Below are 24,856 nucleotides of genomic sequence, written 5' to 3' on the forward strand. Positions count from 1 at the left end.
ATACTCAAATGGCCTCCACAGACACCATTTGGTGGAATTGGAGATTCACATTGTGAGCAGCCGACAAATATGCAGCAACTTCAACTCGGTACTACGGTGTAGCCTACCTAAAGTGACTGGTGATCGTGTATACACACACAAGAGGAAAAGGGTGCCACTTTATGCAACATTATTATATTTGCTTACAGTAGTGATGGTGCTAATCGCCTTTTACTTTTGCACTTGCGTAAAACATTACAATAAAGCCTAAAACCACTTTGTAAGTGAGAAAATTTTGGCTTGGACCATTAACTTCTTGTCAAAGATCTTGGACTATTGTAATTCAGGCCTACTATCTAACCTCAGCAACTGACCCAGAATGGACAGTAGAGAGCACATATGTCACCTCTCTCTTTAGACTTCTGTGCCCTCCAGAAGCTTGCGTTCTACGTTACAGGAACAAGCGTTCAGTTTCTCGCTTTGGAATTTCTCGCTTTTTTAGCAAGTTTCTTGCTTTTGAAAAATGATTAAATGTAAAAATGCAATTTTATGAAAATAAAAATTCCCATCAAAATTAACAATGACATATTCTGACAAGAAAAATAAATCGAGATCCATAATGGTTGTATTGCATTAAAGACAATTAATTTCTCCACAAACGGTATGGTTTCATTTATTATTATTATTATTATTAATACTGCAAGAGAAATTACAATAGTGAAAACAAGCATGCACATTCAAACATATTGGGCAATATAACAACCCCATGTTGGAAAAACAAGTATTTACGGTACATGAAAGATCTCGTCATATCTCTTCACAAAATAAGTACATTTTTTATTATTAATTGTGGGTTTAATGTTTTGGTCGTGACGTGATGAGGTAGTGACATGTAACGTTCCGGAGTGACGTCAGAAGCACATGTGCATCAATGGAGCAGCAACCTTTGCGTGATGTCAAGGAGAGTAGGGGTGGTCTGAATCGAGACTGGTTTAAACCTTTCTCCATTCATCACTCATTATTCATCGCATGAACTCTGACCAAGGTAAGATAATACATGATAGCTGAGCAGAATGAATAGCAAGGTCGCTAAAAAACACTCTAAAAACTCCAGTCGCAGATTTCGCTCTGCAGCTTCGTTTATTATAATTGGATATTTCTATTTATATACGCTGCAGTGTACACTTATCACTTTATATATTTTACTTGGCTGCGCACATTGCGTTTTTTCGTGACGAAATGGTGTCACCCTTTTAAATCAGCATGTCATTTCCTTTAGACAGAGTGGTAGCCTATTTTCCGATTGCATGTAAAGGACAGTCATTCACAGCACGTTGTTGCAACCAGCAACACAGCTTTTCGTAGATTTACGCAACATCGGGTTAAACCTGTAGCTTCTAACTATGAAATCAAATATTCCTACCCGTTCCTTTTTAACAGTAATGTTACACGCGCGCAATCTATTCCTTCTCGAGCTCGTGGCTCTGTTGCTCGCGTTGGTTGAGACCATGGGTGAGACATTGAGCGCCCGGTAAGATTTTCATTTTAAACGCCATTTTATTTGACGATACGTACATCAAATGTCGTTTTTGATTAGATTATAAAAAATAAAATAAAAATAAAAAAGTCGTATAGCCGCCATTAAAACGCATATGGAAAATGTCATGGTGTATGGCAAGCCGTTTTAACTTTTATTCATTTCCAGGATATGAATTGTTGATATCAACAATTCAATTTTTGATATCAACAATTACATTTTTGATATCAACAATTTAATTATTGATATCAACAATTTAATTCTTGATATCAACAATTTAATTCTTGATATCAACAATTAGATTCTTGATATCTGTAATTGTATTTTCACTAGTGAAATGTCACCATAGGCTGCCATTCAAAATTAATTGTTGATATCAACAATTGATTTCTTACTAGTAGAAATATAATTTTTCATATCAATAATTACATTGTTACTAGTAAGAATGTGAATTCCTGATATCAATAATTCAATTGTCACTAGTTGAAATGTCTATTCTTGATATCAACAATTTAATTGCTTCTAGTAAAAACTTTAATTTTTGATATCTGAAAATGTATTTCTGATATCAATATTATTTCAGATATCTAAAATGGCTTTCTTACTAGTAACAATCACATTCATGATATCAGAAATTAACATAGTCACTAGTGAAAATGGAATTATTGATATCAAAAATGAACAGTTACTAGTAGCAATTCAATTGTTGATATCAAGAATAGACATTTCAACTCGTGACAATTGAATTCTTGATATCAAAAATAAAGGGTTTTACTAGTAAGAATTGTATTTCTGATATGTGAAATTGGAATTGCAACTAGTAAGAAATCAATTATTGATATCAACAATTGATTTTGAATGGCAGCCTATGGTGACATTTCACTAGTGAAAATACAATTACAGATATCAAGAATTATAGTTTTTACTAGTTGAAATACAATTCTTGATATCTAGAATGAGCATTTTAATTAGTAAAAATGTGATTGTTGATATCAAGAATTAGCATTGTTACTAGTGGAAATGTAATTTCTGATATCAAAAATTGCCATTGTTACTAGTATAAATTTAATTCCTGATATCAATAACTATAATTTTAACTAGTTAAAATTGAATTGTTGATATCAAGAATTCATATCCTGGAAATGAATAAAAGTTAAAACGGCTTGCCATAATGGTGTCTCTGACTGATAACACGCGCTTCATCAGTGTTTGCAGAACTGTTTTCATGAAATATTTATAATAGGCTACTTTATCTGTAAGATGATTCATTTTAAATAACTTCTCAAGAATCCAGGCTGTGTTTTATTTTTAATAAAACGAGAAAACAATTAAATGCCTTTTAATATAATTGTATAAAGTGTCCATGCAGGACATTAGTTTGTTATTATGAATCAATGTGTAAGTAAATGGCTGTCTTTAAGTGCTTGGATTTATTTGCTGGAAGTGCTGGAAAAAATGTTTACAATTTCTTTTAACCAGCTGGGCATTTTAGTGGACCTAGTTCCCCTTCAGTTCACACAGCTATCCAGAAAATTTAGATCCCAGAAAATGTAGTTCAATACATTAACTCTGGATATCCTCCACTAATGTTTGGCGATCAGAAATACTTTTTGTCTTAACACTATGTCAAGACTAGGAAGATTTTTTGTTCTATCAATTAAAAAAATAAAGCATACATGCACTACAAATACAGGCACAGCATTGGGTTTCAGGGTTTAAGTCTTAAGGGTTTTGATCAACACAAGGACGAGTAAATGATGACAGAATTTTCCCTTTCATTGCTTTGGCAGTTTAAATGCAGCCAATTTCTCTCAAGTTTCTAATCCTGATGGGGGCGAAACAATAACTTTTCAGGCATTGTTAATCATGTTGGTTGGCCCTCTAGCATGCTGTGAGCTTGGTATTTTAAGTAGCCTAGCGTGAAAGCTTTTCACTTACTTCATTTCACCAGTGCTATAATTCATGTCAGAACTTGTTCTATTAAAATCACTGTCCTGTTTTATTTTCGGTTTTCTAATTGCTGATGAGTCTAACAACTCTTGAGTTTGAGTTTTTTAAAATGTAGTTTTTCTTAATTGTAAAGCTGTGTCTATCGGTGATACGTCTTATTCGCTGATCCTTATTATTAGTTTTTCAATTTTAATTGGTTTAATTAGGTCCTTATAGATGTCATTTTTATGTACTTGAATGACGCGTACCTTCAGGTGGCAGTTTGAGAATTAATTTCTGAGATATATAATATTAGAAGATTAGAAATTAGAACCCGTTATGAAAATCAAAATAAAGATTAAAAAAATTATATAAAAGATTAAATATATTAAAATTATATTGTTGTTGTTATTATTATATAAAAGGTGAATGACAGCCTCGCCACGTAACTAGAGCTACAAATTGAAAGTTGTACTTCAAGCTAGATTTACTCTTGTGGTACTAGAAAGTGTTTTATTTTTAGAGTTAATCCCACTCAATAAAACTGATTTTTTTAAAAGTTAAGTCTAAATTTTAGAGTAACCCATGCTGAACTAGCACAAATAATGTAACAGTTGGATTGTTAGTTGATTGGATGGTTAGAGCAGCTGATGTTTACTATTTGATCATCTTAATCAGGGCATGCGATGTTGTACATAGAGTTCTGATGCTGTTCATGAGTCATAAACTGTGTTTAATACGCAGGAGCAGAGCTTGATCATACGGCTAAAGAAAATCAGACAGACACTTTGCTGCGCATTTATCCCACTGTTTGATCATCAAAAGCCTTGTGACCATGGAAAGGATTCAGGCTGGTCTCTTTTTTGCCCTGGATACATATCCAGAATAGAGATTTAGTTTTTTTTTTTTTTACTTAAAAAACAATGGTTTTCCACCATGACAGGAAAGAAGGGTAGACAAATCTTGGCCTGTGTGTCCTTGCATTTTCTTCACTGTTCTGCAGATAAGAACTGATTTGTCCTTTCTTTTCTTTCAAATAAGAAATTATAAAGATTAAATTGGTGTGAAACCCTCCATCCCAGCCCAAACATCTCTTGTGTGGTGTTGTTATCAGAGTTGCCACAGAGCTTCTAGGTCAGAGTTTTATCATGCCGTATGCAAGACTTATCTTTTAGCAAACTAGCCAACGCAACGGCTTTGATCACACAAAATGAATCTTGAATTGAGCTTTTGCTTGAGTTTTATGCTTGATATACTGTAAACGACTGACTATCAAATCCAATAAAAGGATAAAATGATGCTGTTATCTTTATTATTATTATTTGCTCAGAGAACTGGTTGTTCAAAGTACTCACATGATGGCTGCTGTCAGAGTACCAATTCCTTTTCTTTGTGTGTGTAAGATTCATTCAAAAATGCTGATTCATCCAGTAATGAAACAAGTTAAGTATTAATGAGTGAGTCATTGAATCATTCATTTCAAATAGATTTTTTTTTGTATTCAAACCTAAATAAATTAAACATTTTCAAATAGACTACAGCAATTAATATTTTGTTAGAACCTCTAGTGAAATGCTTGTTATTTTGATTAATTTGTCTGTTCAGAAACCTGATCTCTATTTGAAACAAGAAATCGTGATTATCAATTTATCCAGAAACGTGCAGCTCTACCTAAAAATGAAATATGCCATATTTGCTGTGGTTCCCGGCCTGCAGCTTACTAGAATCACATGGTTTCTCATTGTAGGACGTATTGTTCCACTGGACATGACAGGATTGTGGCTCTATTGTATGCAACTAATTTACAGATTTTTGCAATCGTAATCAGTAAATGAGTTAACAATGTTACACAGTTGCAAGAAAGTTTAGTATCACGTTGGACCTTTAACCATTTTACGGGATGTTATGTAACTTGCCTGCTTCTAAATGTGTGCAGATTAATTTAAACAGTGGAAACTTTCAATAAAATGAAATAGTTCTCCCTTCTGATCATTATTGAGGTTTACTCTACTGATCGGAAAATAGGGGTTGATAAGATTTTGAATGTTTTTGAAAGAAGTCTCTTAATCTCATATGTCATCCGCACCATCCTCTCAGCATCACCTATTACCAAATTTTTTTATTTTTTTTATTCCTCACGATTTCTCTGAACTGAATACACTAAACCACAGTGCTTTTTGCATTCAGCACATGTTTGTGTGAATAAGCTTGAACCTTACAAAATGTCAGAATTTGTTAGACTAGTTGTTGTAAGCTGGTTTGAATGGACAGGAAGCCCTAGAGGCACGAGAGCCTATTAAATTAAAAAGAAAAAATCTCTAAGTCACATGATGACTCCTAATGTGCCTCACAAGACCAGTAGGTTGTGTGATCGATAAACTGGAGGGTTTTTTTTTCGTTTTTTTTTCCCCCATTTTATTTTCCCATTTTTTTAATAAGACAATGAGTCTGGAACTTCATCAAATAGTGATAATGAGATTGCATAGCTTTTAAATGATTTTATGCACTTGCATAAGTTTTGAGTGGATCAGGTTCAATCAGAATCAGATTAATCTTTAGCAAAGGTGTCTTCTGTTTTTTTAAATTAACCTTTGATGTTTTCCATGTCAAATACCATAGGACTGCTAAAACCATGCTGCGTCCTAAGGCCACCTACAGCTAGCAGCTCAGAAAACATAATGTAGAGCTTTTATCAAATGGAGGCAAGCCAACGGTGCTTCAGCTTTAACTCTAGTGATATTTCTGTCTTTGCATCAGCAGTTCTATTAAAGGGATAGTTCACCCAAAAATGAAAATTCTGTCAGTATTTACTCTCCCTCATGTTGTTCCAACCCCGTAAGACCTTCGTTCATCTTCGGAACACGAATTAAGATATTTTTGATTAAATCTGAGAGCTGGATCACTCCTCCATAGGCTTCAAAAGGCTTGAAACTTGCCGGCCTCGAAAAGTTATTAAAGACATCGTTAAAATAGTCCAAGTGACTACAGTGTATAACAGTGTATAACTTAGTGTAATAGCGTAGAGCTACGTCACACGTAGGCTCACTATTGGCCGACGCTGGTCATGTGTGTGATGCGTGTGACGTAAAACAACAGAAGCTCTACGCTTTTACACTAGTGAACTGACTCGAGGCCCACAGAGAAGGAAATGAATAGTTGAAATAAAGTCGTTATTTTTGTTTTTTGCAGACAAAAAGTATTCTCGTCGCTTGATAAACTTAAGATTGAGCCACTGTAGTCACTTAGACTATTTTAACGTTGTCTTTAATAACTTTTCGAGGCCAGCAAGTTTCAATCCTTTTGAAGCCTATGGAGGAGTGATCCAGCTCTCAGATTTAATCAAAAATATCTTAATTCGTGTTCCGAAGATGAACGAAGGTCTTACGGGGTTGGAACAACATGAGGGAGAGTAAATACTGACAGAATTTTCATTTTTGGGTGAACTATCCTTTTAATTCTACTGATACTATAAAATAAATTGGCAGCTGTAGCAACAGTTTATTTCACACACTTCTCCAATCATTTAGTCCGCTTAAATCCCACCCCTACACAAACGACTGCAAGCTTGGATTGATTTTTGATAGTAGTGATTTAAAATATATTGTGTGTGTTTTGAGCCATTTTGCACATGTTGTGTAATGCATTAGTGTAAATGTTATAATGTGAAAGTGTATTAACAGTCTTTTAATTTTTTACAGCACGTCAGCTGCAATCCTTCACGATGACCCAATGTGTAACTATCCACTGACCCTTCACTGATCATCCAGGGGCCACATCGCTCTGTGTGCTCCATCTCACGGCATCATGGGGGACGCAGTTCAAATGCACTTCAGCACGGTGGATTACGTTATTTTCGTTTTGCTGCTAGTGGCCTCCGCTGGAATCGGCCTTTACTACGCCTTCTCAGGGGGTCGTCAGAGGACCACGCAGGAGTTCCTGCTGGCCGACCGCAGCATGCGCTGCCTTCCGGTGTCTCTTTCGCTTCTGGCCACTTTTCAATCAGCGGTGGCCATCCTGGGCGCCCCATCGGAGATTTACACACATGGCACGCAGTACTGGTTCCTGGGCTGCTCCTACTTCCTGGGCCTGCTCATCCCGGCACACATTTTCATTCCGGTTTTCTATCGGCTCCGCCTCAGCAGTGCCTATGAGGTAGCACTATAGAAATTCACTTTATTAGTTTGTTTGAGAGACTGGAGTCAGTCACAGTTTGGGAATCGAAGTTGGTTCTTTTTTTTTAATGAATCAATCAAACCGGTTCAGAAATCAGTCAGTGAATGATTCATTAGTGATCTAGTCTTTTAAAAAATCCTTATCCAGTAATCCTCAAAAAACTGGAAAGTTCATGGAAAAGCTGTTGATATTTATTAAAAACTATAAACTGTCTTGCAGTGTTTCATGAAAGAGTGCAAAATGGAAGCATTCTCTCACTAGTGGTCCCAGACTGTTTTAAAATGAATAATTGCCATCAGTCATCATAGCAAAATAAACACCAACATTATAAAAAATATATTTGACAGCATGATTCTGACTTTTAATGTTTCTAAAAGAAGTCTCTCTCACCAATAAAGCAGCAATATTGTGAAATATAATTCCAATTTAATAACATTTTCTATTTTATTTAATTGTAAAAAGTAATTTATTCCTGTGATGGCAAAGCTGAATTTCCAGCAGACATTACTCCAGTCTTCAGTGTCACATGATCCTTCATAAATCATTCTAATATGCTGATTTAGTGCTAAAGAAACAGTTCTTATTATTATCATTGTTGATTTCATTTTTGTAAATTGCAGTAATCAAACTGAACATAGAACTGCTCTATGGTGTTTCTATTTGTATTAAATTGCATTCTTTTTCCTCTTCATAGTATCTGGAGCTTCGTTTTTGTAAAAGTGTTCGGATATGTGGCACTGCGACCTTCATCTTTCAGATGGTGAGTTATGAGCAGCACCTGGGTGTTTGCAACAAGCTATTAAAACCTGAATGAGTAAATATCTAATAATCTAAAGTAATATTGTCTTTTACTCCAGATTTGCTAGGCTCTACGACGCCCTGTTGTCAATATAAAAACTTGAACTTACACCTACAAATCTATTCTGACACCCCCCATTAATACGGACAATTATTTACTCAGCGTTATGGATCTTAAGTGTAATGATTCTCAAAACTATCAGTTACTAGATGAGGAAATTCAGAGAAAAAAGTTATTATGTCCCAAAGCAATCTAGTGTGCCTGCAGAAAAGCATCCGTTACATCTGTCTATTTATTATTTTTCCGCAGGTTATCTATATGGGAGTCGTTCTGTATGCTCCCGCACTTGCACTAAATGCAGGTAAATGAGACTATTTATGCATTACTAGATGTGCATGTCGCTGTAAATCAGATCTGTAGTTTATTTCATGTTTTGTTTCTCTGTTAAATGTTTCTTTGTATTTTTATTTGTGCTCGCAGTAACAGGGTTTGACCTTTGGGGGGCAGTGCTAGCCATGGGATTGGTGAGCACGCTTTATACAGCATTGGTAAGTTGGAGAGGCAATTAATCAGAAGTGAAATTTATAATGTTAAAAACCTACTATTCTAAACCTACTCATCACAGAAAACATTCTGCATTTTTACATTTAAATAAAAAAAATTCACTTAGTATGATTTATAAGATGTTTTTCTCTGGACTGGAGTATTGATGCTGAAAATTCAGCTTTGCCATCACAGGAATAATTTTTACATTTGAAAACCTTTGAACGTTAGTCTACTTTCGAACTCACCTGTTCCTCTCTTCTCTGTGCCAGGGGGGTCTGAAAGCAGTGATCTGGACAGACGTGTTCCAGACAATCGTGATGTTTGCGGGGCAGCTGGCAGTGATCGTGGTGGGTACGCACCAGGCAGGGGGCATCGCCGAAGTATGGAGGAAAGCACAAAACGGCAGCCGTATCTCAGGCCTTGAGTGAGTGTTGCGATTTTACATCATTTTGTTTCAGATATGAGTTGACTTGAAGGAACGGTTTGCCCAAAAACGACTCGGTTACTAACGTAACCTTGGTTCCCTGAGAGGAGGGAACGAGTATTGCGTAAGTAGCTTACGCTATGGGGGAAAACTCCTTTTCTCGAGAATATTGAAGTCTTTATGTAAAACGCATTGCAGCTGCACAGCTGACAGCAATGAACGAAGGAAGCTCGGTCATTGGCTGTGCTGCGGCAACTTGCTCGAACCAATGACGGGGCGACTCTGAATGCGCGACCAATGAGCGCGCTTCGCGCCCGCGCGCGTCAGAGCCCGCCAAGATGGGCGTGGCCAAGAGCTATTTATTGGGCGCCCCGTCATGAGAGTTCTTTAGGTTAAAACGACTGAAGCGAACTAACCAAGCACAAGCACGGCAGCTTACGCAATACTCATTCCCTCCTCTCAGGGAACCGAGGTTACGTTAGTAACCGAGTCGTTCCCTTTCGAGAGGTCTCTCCTATTGCGTAAGTAGCTTACGCTATGGGAACACCATGCAAAACGCTGTGCGTGCTGAACTTCGCCTTCTGATAGCCAGAGGCAGGTGCCTGAGCTGAAAAGCAAAGTTATCATCCAACTAGCTGGCAGAGGCGAGCTTTATATTTGGGAAAAATACAGAGCGGCTAGAAGGCGCTCAGTGTGACACAAGCACATACATAATCTAGATACGAACTCGTAGTTCAACTAGTATCATGCTGATAGTACATTGGAATGCAATGTCGGGACCTGTAGGTTGTAGAACCTGATAAATGTGGACGGTGAGGCCCAGCCTGCCGCTGCACAAATATCCTCGATCGGTATCCCGCTCGACCATGCCCAGGAAGAAGCCACACTCCTGGTGGAGTGTGCTTTGACTCCCCAGGGGCATTGAAGTCCCTTAGCTTCATAAGCCAGCGCTATAGCCTCAACTATCCAGTGAGAGATTCTCTGCTTTGAAACGGCGGAACCTTTCGTACGGCCGCCAAAGCATACAAACAGTTGTTCTGTCTGTCTGAATAGGGCAGAACGCTCCAAATACACTCTGAGAGCCCTAACGGGGCAGAGTAGATTAGCGTCGTGTTCGTCTGCTGGAGACGATAGCGCAGTTAGGGAGATAACCTGTGCTCTGAAGGGAGTGGTGAGCACTTTAGGAATATACCCATGTTTCGGTCTAAGGACGACCCTGCAGTCGTTAGGTCCGAATTCTAGGCAGGCAGCGCTTGTCGAAAGCGCGTGCAGGTCGCCCACTCTCTTGCGCCAGCAAGAGCGCAGTCTTGAGCGAGAGCTGTTTAAGGTGCACGGTTCGGAGTGGTTCGAACGGGGGCCCTTTAAGAGCGTCTAGGACAGTAGCTAGGTCCCAGATCGGCACTGAGGGGGGGCGTGAAGGGTTCATCCTCCTAGCGCCCCTTAGGAAACGAATAATTAGGTCGTTTCTTCCCAATGGACGTTCCATTACAGGGTTGTGTGACGCTGTGATGGCCGCCACATATACTTTGAGCGTGGAGGGGGTGCGGCCCGCCTCCAGAAGCCCTTGTAGAAAAGCGAGTACGTTCGTAATCTCGCATGTCTCAGGGTTCAGGCCCTTGGCATTACACCAGTCACTGAACACTTTCCATTTCTGGGCATATAAGCGTCTCGTGGAGGGCGCCCGCGCCTCAGCGATGGTTTTTAGCGCTCCGCTCGTGAGGTTCCTGGGAACCCGTTGAGGGGCCATGCATGAAGGGCCCACAGATCGGGGCGGGGATGAAATATCATCCCGCTGGCCTGACTGAGGAGGTCTGGCCTCAGTGGAATCGGCCGTAGTGCAGATTGCATTTGCATCAGATCTGGAAACCATGTTTGGTTCTTCCAGAGTGGGGCTATCAGAAGCACTGCGTTTTTCTCCTCTCTGACCCGACTGATGACCTGTGGCAGCATCGCGATCGGGGGAAAGGCATATAAGGGGCGGCTCGGCCAGCTCTGGGCGAGCGCGTCCGTGCTCTTCGTGAAGAAAAGAGAGCAGTGCGCGTTCTCCTTGGAGGCGAAGAGGTCGATCTCCGCTTTGCCAAAGGTTTTCCATAACCATTGAATCGTCAGCGGGTTGAGAGCCCATTCTCCTGGGAGAATCTTGTCTCTGAATAGCATGTCTGCCCCCTGGTTCAGGGCGTCTGGCACATGCGCTGCTCTCAGCGAGCGCAAGTTGTGCTGGGACCATAAAATGAGTCTCCTGGCCAATGAATGCATGGAGCTCGACCTGAGTCCACCCTGGCGATTTATGTACGACACTACCGTCATGTTGTCCGTTCGGACCAGGACGTGTTCGTTTTTTAGATGTGGAAGCAGGGCTCTGAGAGCCAAAGCGACCGCTTTCATCTCCAGACAGTTTATGTGTAGGCGCTTCTCCGGGTTTGACCAAAAGCCGGAGACAGGCCTGCCCTCGTAAAGGGCCCCCCAACCTATTTTGGAGGCATCTGTCGTTATCATCTTTCTCCTTGTGTTCACACCCAGACTCACGCCTGACTGGTACCAGTCGCCGACTTTCCAGTGCGTCAGGGCTTTTATACAGCCGTGGTTCGCTCTGATTAAAAAGTGGCCCGAACGCCACGCGTGAGTAGGGACGCGGCTCTTGAGCCAGCGTTGGAGAGGGCGCATATGCAACAATCCTAGCTGGAGTACGGCCGATGCTGAGGCCATGAGACCGAGCATCCTCTGAAACCGCTTGACGGGGGTGTTGATCAACGGAATGATGTTGCAAGGCGCCGGATGGTGAGCGCGCGCTCTGATGAGAGACGCGCTGTCATTTGCATCGAGTCTAGAACTATTCCCACGAGCGGCGTCGAGCGTCAGCATGAGGCGCGGGCTGAGAGGCGGTGGGAGCTGTTCTAGCCCGCTGCGGCTGTGGCGGTCTCTGTCTGCTCTGCGATGAGCTGGAGCGCTTGGGCAGGAAATGGCGCATAGCTTGTGAAGCGTTCTGGGCCTCAGTGAAGCGTTCGGCGAAACCTTTAACCGCCGGTCCAAACAGCCCGCTGGTGGAGATAGGCGCGTCGAGAAACGGCGCCTTATCCGCGTCCTTCATCTCCGTCAGAGTCAGCCACAGATGGCGCTCGAGAACAGTCAAATTAGCCATGGCGCGGCCAATAGACTGGGCGGTGGCCTTCGTGGCTCGCAGAGCTATATCAGTTGCGCTGCTAGGTCCTTAAAGGCTTCGGGTTCGGGGCCAGACTCGTCCATAGAGCGGAGAAGCTTAGCTTGGAACACTTGAAGTACCGCCATTGAGTGAAGCGCTGATGCAGCTTGGCCGGCGGCGGCATAGGCGCGACCGGCGAGAGCAGAAGTAGTGCGGCAGGGCTTCGAGGGGTGGGAAGCTTGGGCTTTCCATCCGGTGGTGGAGGGCGGGCAGAGATGATTGGCCACGGCCTCCTCGAGGGGCGGCGTTCCCTCGTAGCCTCTTTCCTTCGCACCGTCCACAGAGGAGAGCGACAAAGAAAAAGAAGGCTTCAGACGCGCAGAGTGGGGGGCTTTCCATGACTTGGTGAGTTCGTCATGAACCTCCGGGAAGAAGGGAGAAGGCCTTTGCCGAGGGGCCTGCTGGCGTCCCTGCAGAAACCACTCATCCAGTCGGCTTCGGGTTGGTTCTTCGGGGGAAGACCAATCGAGCCCGAGGTCCTCTACGGCCTTCGAGAGGACGCGGATAATCTCCGTATCCATGGTGGAGCCCCCGCTCGTGCTAGCTAGCGTCGACGGGGCGGGGTCGAGAGTGGAGCCCGGCCAGTCGTCCGATGCAGCGTCGATGGACAAGCTGTCATCCATTCCCCCATCGTCCTCGGACGCGCCGAAAGTCACAAGGCCCACCGCTCTGCTAGAGGGGTGTGGGTCCGGCTGGGTGAACTGAACCGGCGGTGGGGAAGGTAAGAGCGGCGGTGAAGCACGCGGAGACTGGCTCGGCGTGAGGTCACTGAGCTCCGGTTCAGGAAGCCTCTGTGAGCGGCGCTTTTTCTTAGTGCGCAGCTCAAACAGAGGGGTGGGGGCGATGGGCTCGCTCACGGCGAAAGCGGCGAGGCGAGCCCGCAGTGCGGAGAGACCCAGGTCATCACATTCCGGGCATCCGCCCTTGGTCAAAGCAGCTTCTGCGTGGTCCCGGCCCAGGCAGCGAGCGCAGATGATGTGACGATCCCCGTCCGGGAGAAGGTCTCTGCACGACGCGCAGGAAGGCATTTGAAACAACGCCTCAGAAAATTGCTCTTTTACAAGTGTCGCGGGGCGAACAGATGTAAAGATACTTGCGTGTGTGGCACGCCGGATGGCTCAGTAGGATGGCGTTCGAAGGCGGCTGAAGGTGCCGACGTCCTCGTATCAATCCCGCTGGTATGCTTTTCGACGGCGGCGAAGGCTTCAATAATCCGGAGGATCCAGCGAAGAAGGTGTTCGCTGAAGGAGATTAAATCTAAAGAACTCTCATGACGGGGCGCCCAATAAATAGCTCTTGGCCACGCCCATCTTGGCGGGCTCTGACGCGCGCGGGCGCGAAGCGCGCTCATTGGTCGCGCATTCAGAGTCGCCCCGTCATTGGTTCGAGCAAGTTGCCGCAGCACAGCCAATGACCGAGCTTCCTTCGTTCATTGCTGTCAGCTGTGCAGCTGCAATGCGTTTTACATAAAGACTTCAATATTCTCGAGAAAAGGAGTTTTCCCCCATAGCGTAAGCTACTTACGCAATAGGAGAGACCTCTCGAAAGGGAACTACAGTTTTGTCATTATTAACACAGCCTTTTTGGGTGAACTGTTCCTTTAAGGTTATCTAACAAACACTGATCCACATACCAGAATTGCAATTGAAGCCTACATTCATTGTTTTGTGGTCCCCTGTGGCAGCCTGAACCCTGACCCGTTAGAGAGGCACACGTTTTGGACTCTGGGAGTGGGGGGAGTTTTCCTCATGCTGGCCCTGTATGGAGTGAATCAGGCTCAGGTCCAGAGATATCTCAGCTCCCGCACAGAGAAAGAGGCCATCATGTAAGAAAACACCTCACTCTGGTCAAGTCAATAGAACTTGAAACTGTAAACTTGTTTTATGTACCATTTGCACAGTTGTTATATTAAATTACTGCAACAAAACTCTATGATTTCAGAGCACCACAGTGACATGCTTTATTATTATTGTATTTTGGTGGTTAATAATTGTTTTTGTAAAGTGGCCAGTACATTCTGAAAAGTGTTTGGGGTGTCTTGTTTTTCAGGTCCTGCTATGTGGTATTTCCATGCCAACAGATTGTGCTCACATTGGGCTGTCTAATGGGTCTTGTTATGTACGCTCGATATGGGGAGGAGAGCCCCCTGGATAAGGGCTACGTCAAAACCAATGACCAGGTCTGAAAAAAGAGAATAAAACATATTTTATTTTAATTTAAATCGTATACAACTATTGTTTTTGTTTTGTTTTTCTTAAGTGTTATATCATTTACCATTCTCTTGTGTGTGTGTGTGTGTGTGTGTGTGTGTGTGTGTGTGTGTGTGTGTGTGTGTGTGTGTGTGTGTGTGTGTGTGTGTGTGTGTGTGTGTGTGAGTTTTTAATTTCCTTTTATTCAGCACACTATTATTGAATTTACACGACTGTACCAGTTTGGAGTGAGATTTGACCTTTTTTTTATTTTTAAGAAGTCTCGTATGCTCACCAAGGCTGCATTTATTTGATCAAAAATTCAGTAATATTATCAAATATTATTGAAATGTAAAATAACTGTTTTCTAGTTAAAATGCAAATTTGTCCTGTGATGGTAAAGCTAAATTTTCAGCATCATTACCTCAGTCTTCAGTGTCACACGATCCTTCAGAAATAATTAAAATTGCCTATGCTGATTTAGTGCATTAAAATATATATTTTTTTTAAAAAGAAAAAATACTGGATTCTTTTGGAGTACAGCTTTTATTTGAAACTAATATTTTTTGTAACATTTGAAATGTCTTTACTGTCACTTTTAATCAATTTAATGCATCCTTGCTTAATACATTTCTCAAACTTTTGAGTAGTAATGTATGTTAATTTGATCAATGGGATCTCCCTCTCTCTCTCTCTCTCTCTCTCTCTCTCTCTCTCTCTCCCCCTCTCTCTCTCTCTCTGTAGATGGTACTGTACTTTGTAATGGATGTGTTGAGAGATCTTCCTGGTTTACCAGGACTGTTTGTTGCCTGCCTGTTTAGTGGAGCTCTCAGGTATCAACCAGAGTTTATGATAACAATTAGTCTTCCATAATCTTATTGTAATTTTTTTACAATAAATAACGTTCTTCTTTAAATGGTGTTTGCTTTATCTTATAGCACAATCTCATCTGCCTTCAACTCTCTGGCAACAGTAACCATGGAGGACTTGATCAAACCACATGTCCCAGCCATGACGGAGGCTCGTGCCACCCTGTTATCGAAAATGTTGGGTAAGTGAATTTTCAATAACTGTCTGAAAGGCAGATCTTTTTTGATTTTTCTATGAGTGGTCCATCTCCTCCCCTTATGTTCCTGGTTATAGTACAGTGATATTAAAAATATATATTGTCCATACTAAACTGAAAGCCCATCCTGGGATCATGGTAATTTTTTTTGTCATTATATTCCCCCACAGCTATTGGCTATGGGCTTGTGTGTCTAGCTATGGCTTACATCGCATCCCTAATGGGCTCTGTGCTGCAGGTGAGGTCCAAGATTATCATGACATGGATGTAGTAATAAGATAAATACGTAAAATAAGTAAATTTGAGGTGTCATTTAATTAAATGTAATCATACAGTTAACAATCTTTCTGTCTATCTCTGTGTTTTTTCCCTTCTGTTAAATCCTTAAGGCGGCACTCAGTATATTTGGGATGGTGGGAGGACCACTTCTTGGCCTTTTCTGTCTTGGGATGTTTTTTCCTTGGGCCAATTCCACTGTAAGTCAAAAAGCAAAGTATTCAACCAAAGCACAAAGCTCTTCAAAAGTTTGGGGTCGATAAGATTTTTAAAATGTCTTTGAAAAACATTTCTTATACTCAAGGCTGCAGTTATTTAATCAAAAATACAGCAAAACAGTAATATCATTATATAATTTAAAATAACTGTTTACTATATTAATATATTTTAAAATAATTAATTCATGTGATTGCAATGGTGAATTTTCAGCAGCAACTACTCCAGTCTTCAGTGTCACATGATCCTTCAGAAATCATTTTAAATGATGATTTAGATTTTTTTCATGATTCTTTGATGAATAGAAAGTTCAAAAGAACAGCGTTTATTGAAACAGAAAACTTTTGTAACATTATAAATATCTTTACTATCATTGTTGATCAATTTAATGTAATTTAATCTTGCTGACAGTCATTTATGTTCAAAATAAATCTTACTGACCCAAAACAGTTTTGTAAATATATTTTTTACTAAGTATCTTGTCACTAATGCACTGAAATTTAGTAGATTTCATGGTATGATTTCATTTCATGGACTGAGTGTGTTTTCAGGGTGCTCTGGTTGGACTGGCATCAGGGCTGGTCATGGCTTTCTGGATCGGTATCGGCAGTTTTGTTTCACGTATGTCTCCACCTGGGATAAATGCCACCATCATGCCTAATGTAGGAAACATGACAACAGCTGTCATGACGACGCTCATCACAACTAAACCCAGGTGTATATTTATAAGAAATGAAGAGTGCTCAAGAATCCATTTTCTGCTCTGAAACGTTTGATTACTTTAGACCAATCAGAAATTGATTATTTTAGTGTCTGTGGCCAGTTGCATAAACTGGTCATACAGGTTATACATCTTGTTTCTGTAAGACTGGTCATGACTTTTTTTTTTTTTTTTTTTTTTTAAGTCTGTTGCATTAAAAAATAGACTGGTCTATTTTGAGACCGAAAGCTGGTGCAAGTGCAGGACAACCTGTCACTCACATGAGATCACAGTAACCACAAACCACAATGATACAACCAGTATCCAGCCAATTCTCAATGGACAAAATCAAGTCCCACCCAGCCACCCTACATTTTTTTCCCTTTTTTTTTGAGAAACTGTTTATAGTTACACGTCACAATAGGGAAGAAAAGACTATCACAACTAATTTCATGCCGACTGAATGGCATAGTGCAGCTGGTCCCTGATTACAATTCATAAAGCCTTTTCAAAATGATTGCTATATTACAGACTAAACCGGACCATTTATTGTGTCTTTTTGTATTTTCAGGCCCTCTGGAGTTCAGGCTCTGTACTCTTTATCATACATGTGGTACAGTGCTCATAATTCTACCACGGTTGTGGTGGTGGGACTACTGGTCAGCTTTCTCACTGGTAAAGTGTGTTTCTAAACACTTCAACATGGGGACAACTTAAATTGTTACTCTTAAATTATATAAATGTTGGCTAGATAAACTAGCTTTAATATGTCATTGTACTAAAGCAAATTACCAATTTATTTTTGGAAACATGTTGTTTTAATGATATAAAGTTTCCTGTTTTTGCACATAAAAAAGGAAAAATGACCACATAAAAATATATAGATGCCTTTTTATTTTAGTAAAGGGGTCCTTCACAACGGTATCATCATAGAAGGGGGTCCTTAGCGCTAAAATGTTTGAAAACCCCTGGGCCCGTATCATAAAGATTCTAAGAATCCTCTCAGAAAACTCTTAGAGTCTTAGCTTAAGAGCGATTCGGGACCGATCTGAGAGCAACTCTGAGTAAGGAAAAGACAAAAACTTTTATCTTAGTGAGGAGGCGGGGTTGACCCCGTTGCTATGTATCACACAATATTTTGAAGACTGTGATTGGTTGGTTGTCCAAGAAGGGAAAAAAGAGTGATTTTAAGTATAGGGTCTATTCTAAGCCTTCACTTTGAAATTACATGCGTAATTTTTCCTATTTGACCGTTCACACACACACACACACACACACACACACACACACACACACACACACACACACACACACACACGCACACACACACACATTATATATGTGTATATAAATATTTTTTTTATTTTAGGTATTTGATTGGCTTAGAATGATCAAACTTGTTCCACTCTTTCCAATTACACTGATTGCTGGCATGTATATTTAAGTGGTGGTTTGAATGTTGGTTTTAATATAACAAACATGGAATCAAAACCAAGAAGGATGAGAAAGCCCAACTGGACAGAGGAACAGTGTTCACTGTTAGCCCATTTAGTGGATGAACACAAGGCCATCCTTGAAGGAAAATTCGGGCCGGGTGTCAATCTATAGCGTCTTATTAACTGACTGTCATCCATTGTCTGCAACTAATTTCTTCTCCCTCTTCGTCTTTCTGCCATTTTCTCCTCTGCTAAAGAAACTCTTAAGCCTCTTAAAAGTCCTCGTCCGTACTCCTAACAATTTTGACCTTAAGACCTCTTTTAAGGGTTAAGATGCTTTCTGAATTACTTTTTTCCTTTACTAGGAATTTTTCTTTAGTTTTAAGAGTAAACGCCCACATTTATAAGAATTTTCTTAGAATTTTGTCACTAGGAGCTAATCTTTGCATTAAAATACTTTATGAATACAGGTCCTGGTCTACAATGACATTTTTAGCAGTTGTATTTTGGTATTATTTATATAATATTTTAGTGTTTATTAAACTTTTTAATTAGCTTTTATTTTTCTCTTTTCAGTTTTTGTTGTAGTTTAAGTATGAATAATTTGTATGTGCTTTTGTCATTTTTATTAAGGTTTTATATATTATATAATTATATATATATATATATATATATATATATATATATATATATATATATATATATATATATATATATATATATAATCTTTTAATTTATTTTTGTTTTAGTTTAACTCATTTTAGAATAAATTTTTTCCCCCCAGTTCATTAGCAAGACAACATCTCTAAGGTTTTTTTGTTTGTTGAGCTTTTCATCTAATATTTATTTATTTATTATTTTATTTCAGTTACTGAACACAATATTTAATAGTTTTGTTTTAGTTAACAACAACACTGTTTATTATGCTGCAAAAAATTAAAAAAACATATTGTGGTTTGTGTCCACTCAGGGCCATGGAAGGAGAAGGACTTAAACCCAGGTACTATTTACCCTGTGCTTGGCACTTTGCTGTTCTTTCTGCCACAACGCTACAGGGAGAAACTCTGCTGTGTGACCCCACTGGAAGACAAGGTAACTCAATAGAATCCTCGGTTGACATCCCTTACAAAATCCAGTTTCATTTACAACATTCCTACTTTCATTATGGGCTAAAGCCCAAAGGTCTGGACATCCAGCCTTACCTGATGGCCCAGAAAAAGAGCAACGGCGTTGCCTGCACTAATGAGGAAGACAAGACCAGGGAAGAGGAGGGAGAACAGAGAACCGCCCAGCCAACTTGTAACCTAGCCCATACTGTGCAGGAAACAGCCTTGTGAAATCTCCTATGCTCTGACAGACCTAAGGGACACTTAGTTTCCCACAGGCTCGAGGAGAAAAACATCTGTTAGAATGTCAACAGATGCCAGCGATGGAGGTGAGGGGTTGTCTTGTTTATGTGATGCTTTATGATGTCAGTGGTCTGACATAAAAATCTTATTGTGTTTGAGATCCTGTTGAACAAATTGAGATGTGTTGAGCTGATGTGATCACCTAAATCTTTTAGTTTACATGTCCTAAATTTAATCTTAAAATTACTTGTTTGAATACCGCTGGGTCGTGATATACGCGTCGCACACGCACAAATCAACGAAACCATGCTGAATGGCGGGTTTAAGATGGATGGTTTATTACAAGAAAGACCACAGTTTGCACAAATCTTTAGTCGTTTAATGTCACTGCCTTTCAAGTTTCGGGGTTTCTCTCTCCCAAAGATTTTGTTTCGTCCAAAGTTCACTACCATTAGCCTTTCCATTCTGTTTGCCTTTGAAAGCACTACAGATGAGTTCACTATACCGAGTTAAGTTTACAGCAAATGAAGAATGACTGGTATCGAAAATTGGAAATGTAGTGAACTTTCAGTGTGTCATCTGCAGTGAAGAAGTGCCATATTGTTATCGATCCAATGAATCTAATGCATGTTTAATCTGTAGTTACCTCATTGAAGCCCATTGTTTGTGACAAGTGCCTCCTCATATGAATTTATGATGTAGTTTTGTGACTGGATTGTTTCTTTAGTTTGTCGTTTCGTAGTCTAACCCAAATGGAGCATGGGCCTGACCACGATAAGATGGTTTTTAAGCATGTGGATGCCCCTCTATTGAATTCCCATGATGCTTTGCATTGTGAGAGCCCGGCTAACTGTACTTTAACATCTCAAAAAAAAAAATTATGTTTGCCTAGATTTTATATTATTATCATATTATTTTGGTATAGATGATTAGAAATGTTCTTTAAAAGTTACAATAGCCTATTATTCAAATATTTGATATTAGATTTAGAAGATGTTTGTTATAGTATCAAGAGTACTATGAAGACTAACTGCATAGAATTGAAACCTCAGTGCTGGTTACTGACCATAATTATCAGTATTAGCATATGAATTGATATGGTTGCACTTGGGTTCTTGTAATTTGATAGTTTCTGATGTTATAGTGGCATTTGCTGTCTTATCCAAATTCAAACCTCAGTCTAAGCCATACCATTTGTAGTTGCTATAGGATTCCTAGGTCCTTGTATTGTGCCTATGACTGCAACGAGAACTTTCTCTGAACCATCTCACAAACAAAGATATTGTATTGTAGTCTATTGTATTTTCAGGTTATGTGTTGCCTGTTGACTCTCTGAGTCAACAGTTTGTGGAAGTCTTGCAGTTTTTGTGTTTGTTTGTTTATTGTGCAGGGCTCGACATTAAGGCTTGTCCGCTTGTCCGGGACAAGTGGATTTTTTGTAGGACAAGTAGAAGAGAAAATTAGTTGTCCAACCGGACAAGTTAAATTTCAAACAAAATAAAATGCCATGTTACTTCACGTTATGTGCCACTCGTTACGTCTATTTTACAGATTTAATTTTACAGATTTGAAACGAAGACATGTCCTGAATGTGAATGGCCTGTGAATGTCCTGAATGTGACTCGCAGAAAGACGCGCACCAGTATGATGACCATGCACAGACCGCGCGCCAGAATACAGTTCTCTTTCGCGCTTGAACGAACATCAACACACACAATTAAGCCAAAATGTCATTTGTCGAGTATCTTCATAACACAAGAGCAGTCTTATGATGGACATAAAGAGTTGTGACTCGTGAGAGAATGAGGCGCGTGTGAGATCCGCGTCTCTGTCCACAGCGGCTGCTCTTAAAGGGCCAGCTACCAATAAAGTGTTCTGTCAGTAAAGTTAATGAAAGAACAAAGGGAACAGAGAAAATTACTCACTGCTCTTGACTAAAGAACTTGTGTAGCTTTAATAAGGAGTAGTCTATATATAATTTATAATTTATGCTGCGCAGACTGTTTGATAACTTTATTCAATTTCTGTATATGTCCTACCTGTTAGACAGTTCATTTTTATCCAAACATCAATGGCTTATTGATCATTATAGGTGTTATCAATCATTTAGTTGTTATTGCTAATTTCAGAATTATCACTAATCTGTGTGTGCATTTGGTTTAGAACCAAACAAGTTGACTCATGAAACCATTTGTTTATTATATCGCAATCGCATATCACAACCGCAATATTGATCTCAATAATAGGAATATGACATTTTCCCCAAATCGTGCAGCCCTAGATAAAATTATAAATCTTTACCCGGACAAGTGAGTTTTGTGCATGGACAAGTGAAACATAAATTTACTTGTCCGAAGGACAAGTGCCTCAAAAAGTTAATGTCAAGCCCTGTTGTGGGTGTCTCATCTCGGTCTGGTGACAGTTTTACATTTGTCTTCAAAGAATCATCCTATGTGGACTCATGATCGTTTCATGGTGACTTTAAAATTAATGTCTTAAGCAAACATGCTATTACACCACGTCTTGCTGCTTTTTCATCATCCTGCTTATGGGCGCTGCATTTTTAAAATGGCATGCCATGATAAGAAAAACATTTTTTTTAAAGGGTCTCGAGACCAGTGTTGGGGACACATATTTTTAAAAGTAATGCATTAGTATTGCGTTACTCCCTAAAAAAGTAACTAAATTGTGTTAATTTTTATTGAAAGTAACGCGTTACTTTTGCTTACCTAGGCTGGGCTTGCTTGTTTGTTTTTAATAACAAAAAGTTATTTTTTGGCACATGTAAAGGCTCTTTTTAACCAATAAATAAATAAATAAATAAGACTCAGGTTGAAGGGAATGTAAATTCACACAGTAGAGGCTCAAACAAACATTCTGGAATGCAGAAGAATAGGATGCAGGAAAAGAAAGTTCAACTCTCGTAAACAATAAAAAGTTAAACACAAATGTGATGTCCATCTAAAGCCATTTTAGCTTATTTGTATGGTTGAATTGGATCATCGAAGGCCAGAAGCATAGACATTTGGTTATTAAAGTGAGATTAAATACATAAAAGTATATTTGTATTATTTAAGATATTTAATGATTGCAGGTTTACAAAGTATTCTGGGTTTGCAGTTCAGTTTTTATTAATTGAGGAATACTGAATCTGTTTGTGTGCAAGTGAGATGAGTAAATGCCTGCTCACATTTAGTCTAGAACTGCAATAAGCATCATGTTTACACAGCGCACACAACACCTCTGCACTTACTCACGATTTCTCTCAACATGAGGACAGACAGGAGAGCTGTCGCTCAGTAAAAGGGGAAAACAAAGTAATTTGCATCACTTATTTGAAAAAGTAACTTAGATATTTTATTTTGTTAATGTGTTATTTTACTCATTACTTGAAAAAGTAATCTAATTATGTGAGTTTTTAGTGCATTACCCCCCAACACTGTTTGAGATCCTGCATTCTTTCCATTTCGTAGCGCTGTCTCTTTTGTGTTCATGGTTAACTGCTTCTTGCTCGTCCTGTATTCAGTTCGATTCCGTTACGATCCATCTTGCTGTGTTTTGAAAGTTACTTTGTGTCCAGCCTTTTCTACATTTCGCTCGATGAATGCCATATTTTTAGGACACTATTTCAAGTTATACTATTTCTAACTTTTTAAACACTCCTTACATTCCATTGAAATCCTTAGTTTTTGAATGCAAGTTCAAAAGTTCAAGTCCTGTGTAAATTAACGGCCCCAAGGGTTAGTTGAGTGATGATGACCGCTCTACATTTCATAAGATCTTCACGCCTTTAGAAATATATTGACAGCAATGATGTCACCGATGTGTGTTCAACGTTCAGTCTTTCTTGACACTATTTTTAATCCATCCAATTCAAGCTTTTAGATTAATAATGACATTTATTTCAGGTATGGAAATAAGAAATTCGTTTGGGATTTAGTAACTTCAGCATTCCACTCACATGGTCCGATAGATATATATTGATTTCTCATGTTCTCCTATTATATTCTTTGTGTAAAAGACATAGTTCTTAACATTACTAGTGTCATAATGTAGTATGTGTAAGACTGGATCAATTGTGTGTTGAGTTGCCATCCGTCATACCTGAAATTACTTGAATTATGTGTGTAAAATGCTTTAAAAACACCTGATCTTTTAAAAGTATAGAGCACTTGATTTTACAGACTGAATATTGCATCTAAATTGTTCCACTGATTTTTTTCTCTCTCCTAAGAGTGTCTTAATTCAGAATGCATTTCCCCTTTGAGCGATGAAAGAAGGAATAAATCACCAGACACATTTTACATCTGCCTACAACAGGACTAATTGTTAAGGCACAGGCAGGGACTGAACTATTATAAGCTATGCTGTCCTACAATCTAAAACTGTGTAACCTAAGAGAATCAACCTTGGGGGGCCTATGCGATGAAAAAACTCTGAGCTCTACTGTGAGAATTGTTTTTTTATGACATTTTTAATACACATTTTATATGGAAAGCACAACACTCTTTAGTGCAAAATAAATATTTAAATACGTAATATTTATGTTTGTATAAATATTATGAGAATATTTATTTTTATGGAAGTTTTCATATTTTATTTTCCCAAATATGCATTCCAAAAAACCATAAGCAATGGAGTCTGACCAGCTTGATTGCTTTGGGTGTGCCTTCACTTAGTGTCTCTTGATTTGATTGGTTGTGAAAGTTCTCGCAGAGAACTTTCCTTTATGTGAAAAAGAGGCAGTTGCATTGGCCTGCAGAGCATCTATATTTTATTTATAGATGAATGAAGAATAGAGGAACCGATAGCCACTCCAGTGGGCATTACTTTGAACCATGAACACTCATTTTTTCCTCTTGATGAATTGTTTGTAATGAGAATGTGATAAATTCATCTTGATAAAAATAAAAATGTCTTCCTGACTGTCTTCTGTGATTTCTGTCATTGCCACATATCACTAGGATTCAGTAACTGTGCTTAAAAAGTAAAGTAAAATATTTTCATATAATTATATTGATCTTGTGGTCCCATTCAA

At 39.5% G+C, this 24,856-nt stretch overlaps 1 protein-coding gene across 1 annotated transcript; it reads left to right on the forward strand.

Annotated features, from left to right (window-relative positions):
- Nucleotides 1-886: 886 nt before the first annotated feature.
- Nucleotides 887-24,748, forward strand: slc5a6a (solute carrier family 5 member 6a). Its single transcript, XM_077220461.1, has 16 exons — nt 887-1,024; nt 7,144-7,597; nt 8,313-8,378; nt 8,727-8,778; nt 8,898-8,965; nt 9,233-9,387; nt 14,271-14,411; nt 14,636-14,765; nt 15,520-15,608; nt 15,714-15,826; nt 16,012-16,079; nt 16,231-16,317; nt 16,885-17,048; nt 17,605-17,708; nt 19,440-19,561; nt 19,645-24,748. The coding sequence occupies exons 2-16, from the start codon at nt 7,250-7,252 to the stop codon at nt 19,804-19,806; spliced, it is 1,869 nt and encodes a 622-aa protein (XP_077076576.1). The 5' UTR covers nt 887-1,024; nt 7,144-7,249; the 3' UTR covers nt 19,807-24,748.
- The last annotated feature ends 108 nt before the right edge of the window (nt 24,749-24,856 follow it).

This window comes from Siphateles boraxobius, unplaced genomic scaffold (assembly GCF_051911475.1).
Source record: "Siphateles boraxobius isolate OS27281-9 unplaced genomic scaffold, OSU_SipBor_1 8, whole genome shotgun sequence".
Classification (NCBI taxonomy): Eukaryota; Metazoa; Chordata; class Actinopteri; order Cypriniformes; family Leuciscidae; genus Siphateles; species Siphateles boraxobius.

What these genes read in the sequence shown, in the direction of transcription:
- slc5a6a (XM_077220461.1), top strand. Translation starts at nt 7,250, where the DNA reads ATGGGGGACGCAGTTCAAATGCACTTCAGCACGGTGGATTACGTTATT. An exon ending in GCCTCAGCAGTGCCTATGAG is followed by an intron (nt 7,598 to 8,312) that starts GTAGCACTATAG and finishes TCCTCTTCATAG; the next exon opens with TATCTGGAGCTTCGTTTTTG. An exon ending in CCTGTTATCGAAAATGTTGG is followed by an intron (nt 15,827 to 16,011) that starts GTAAGTGAATTT and finishes ATTCCCCCACAG; the next exon opens with CTATTGGCTATGGGCTTGTG.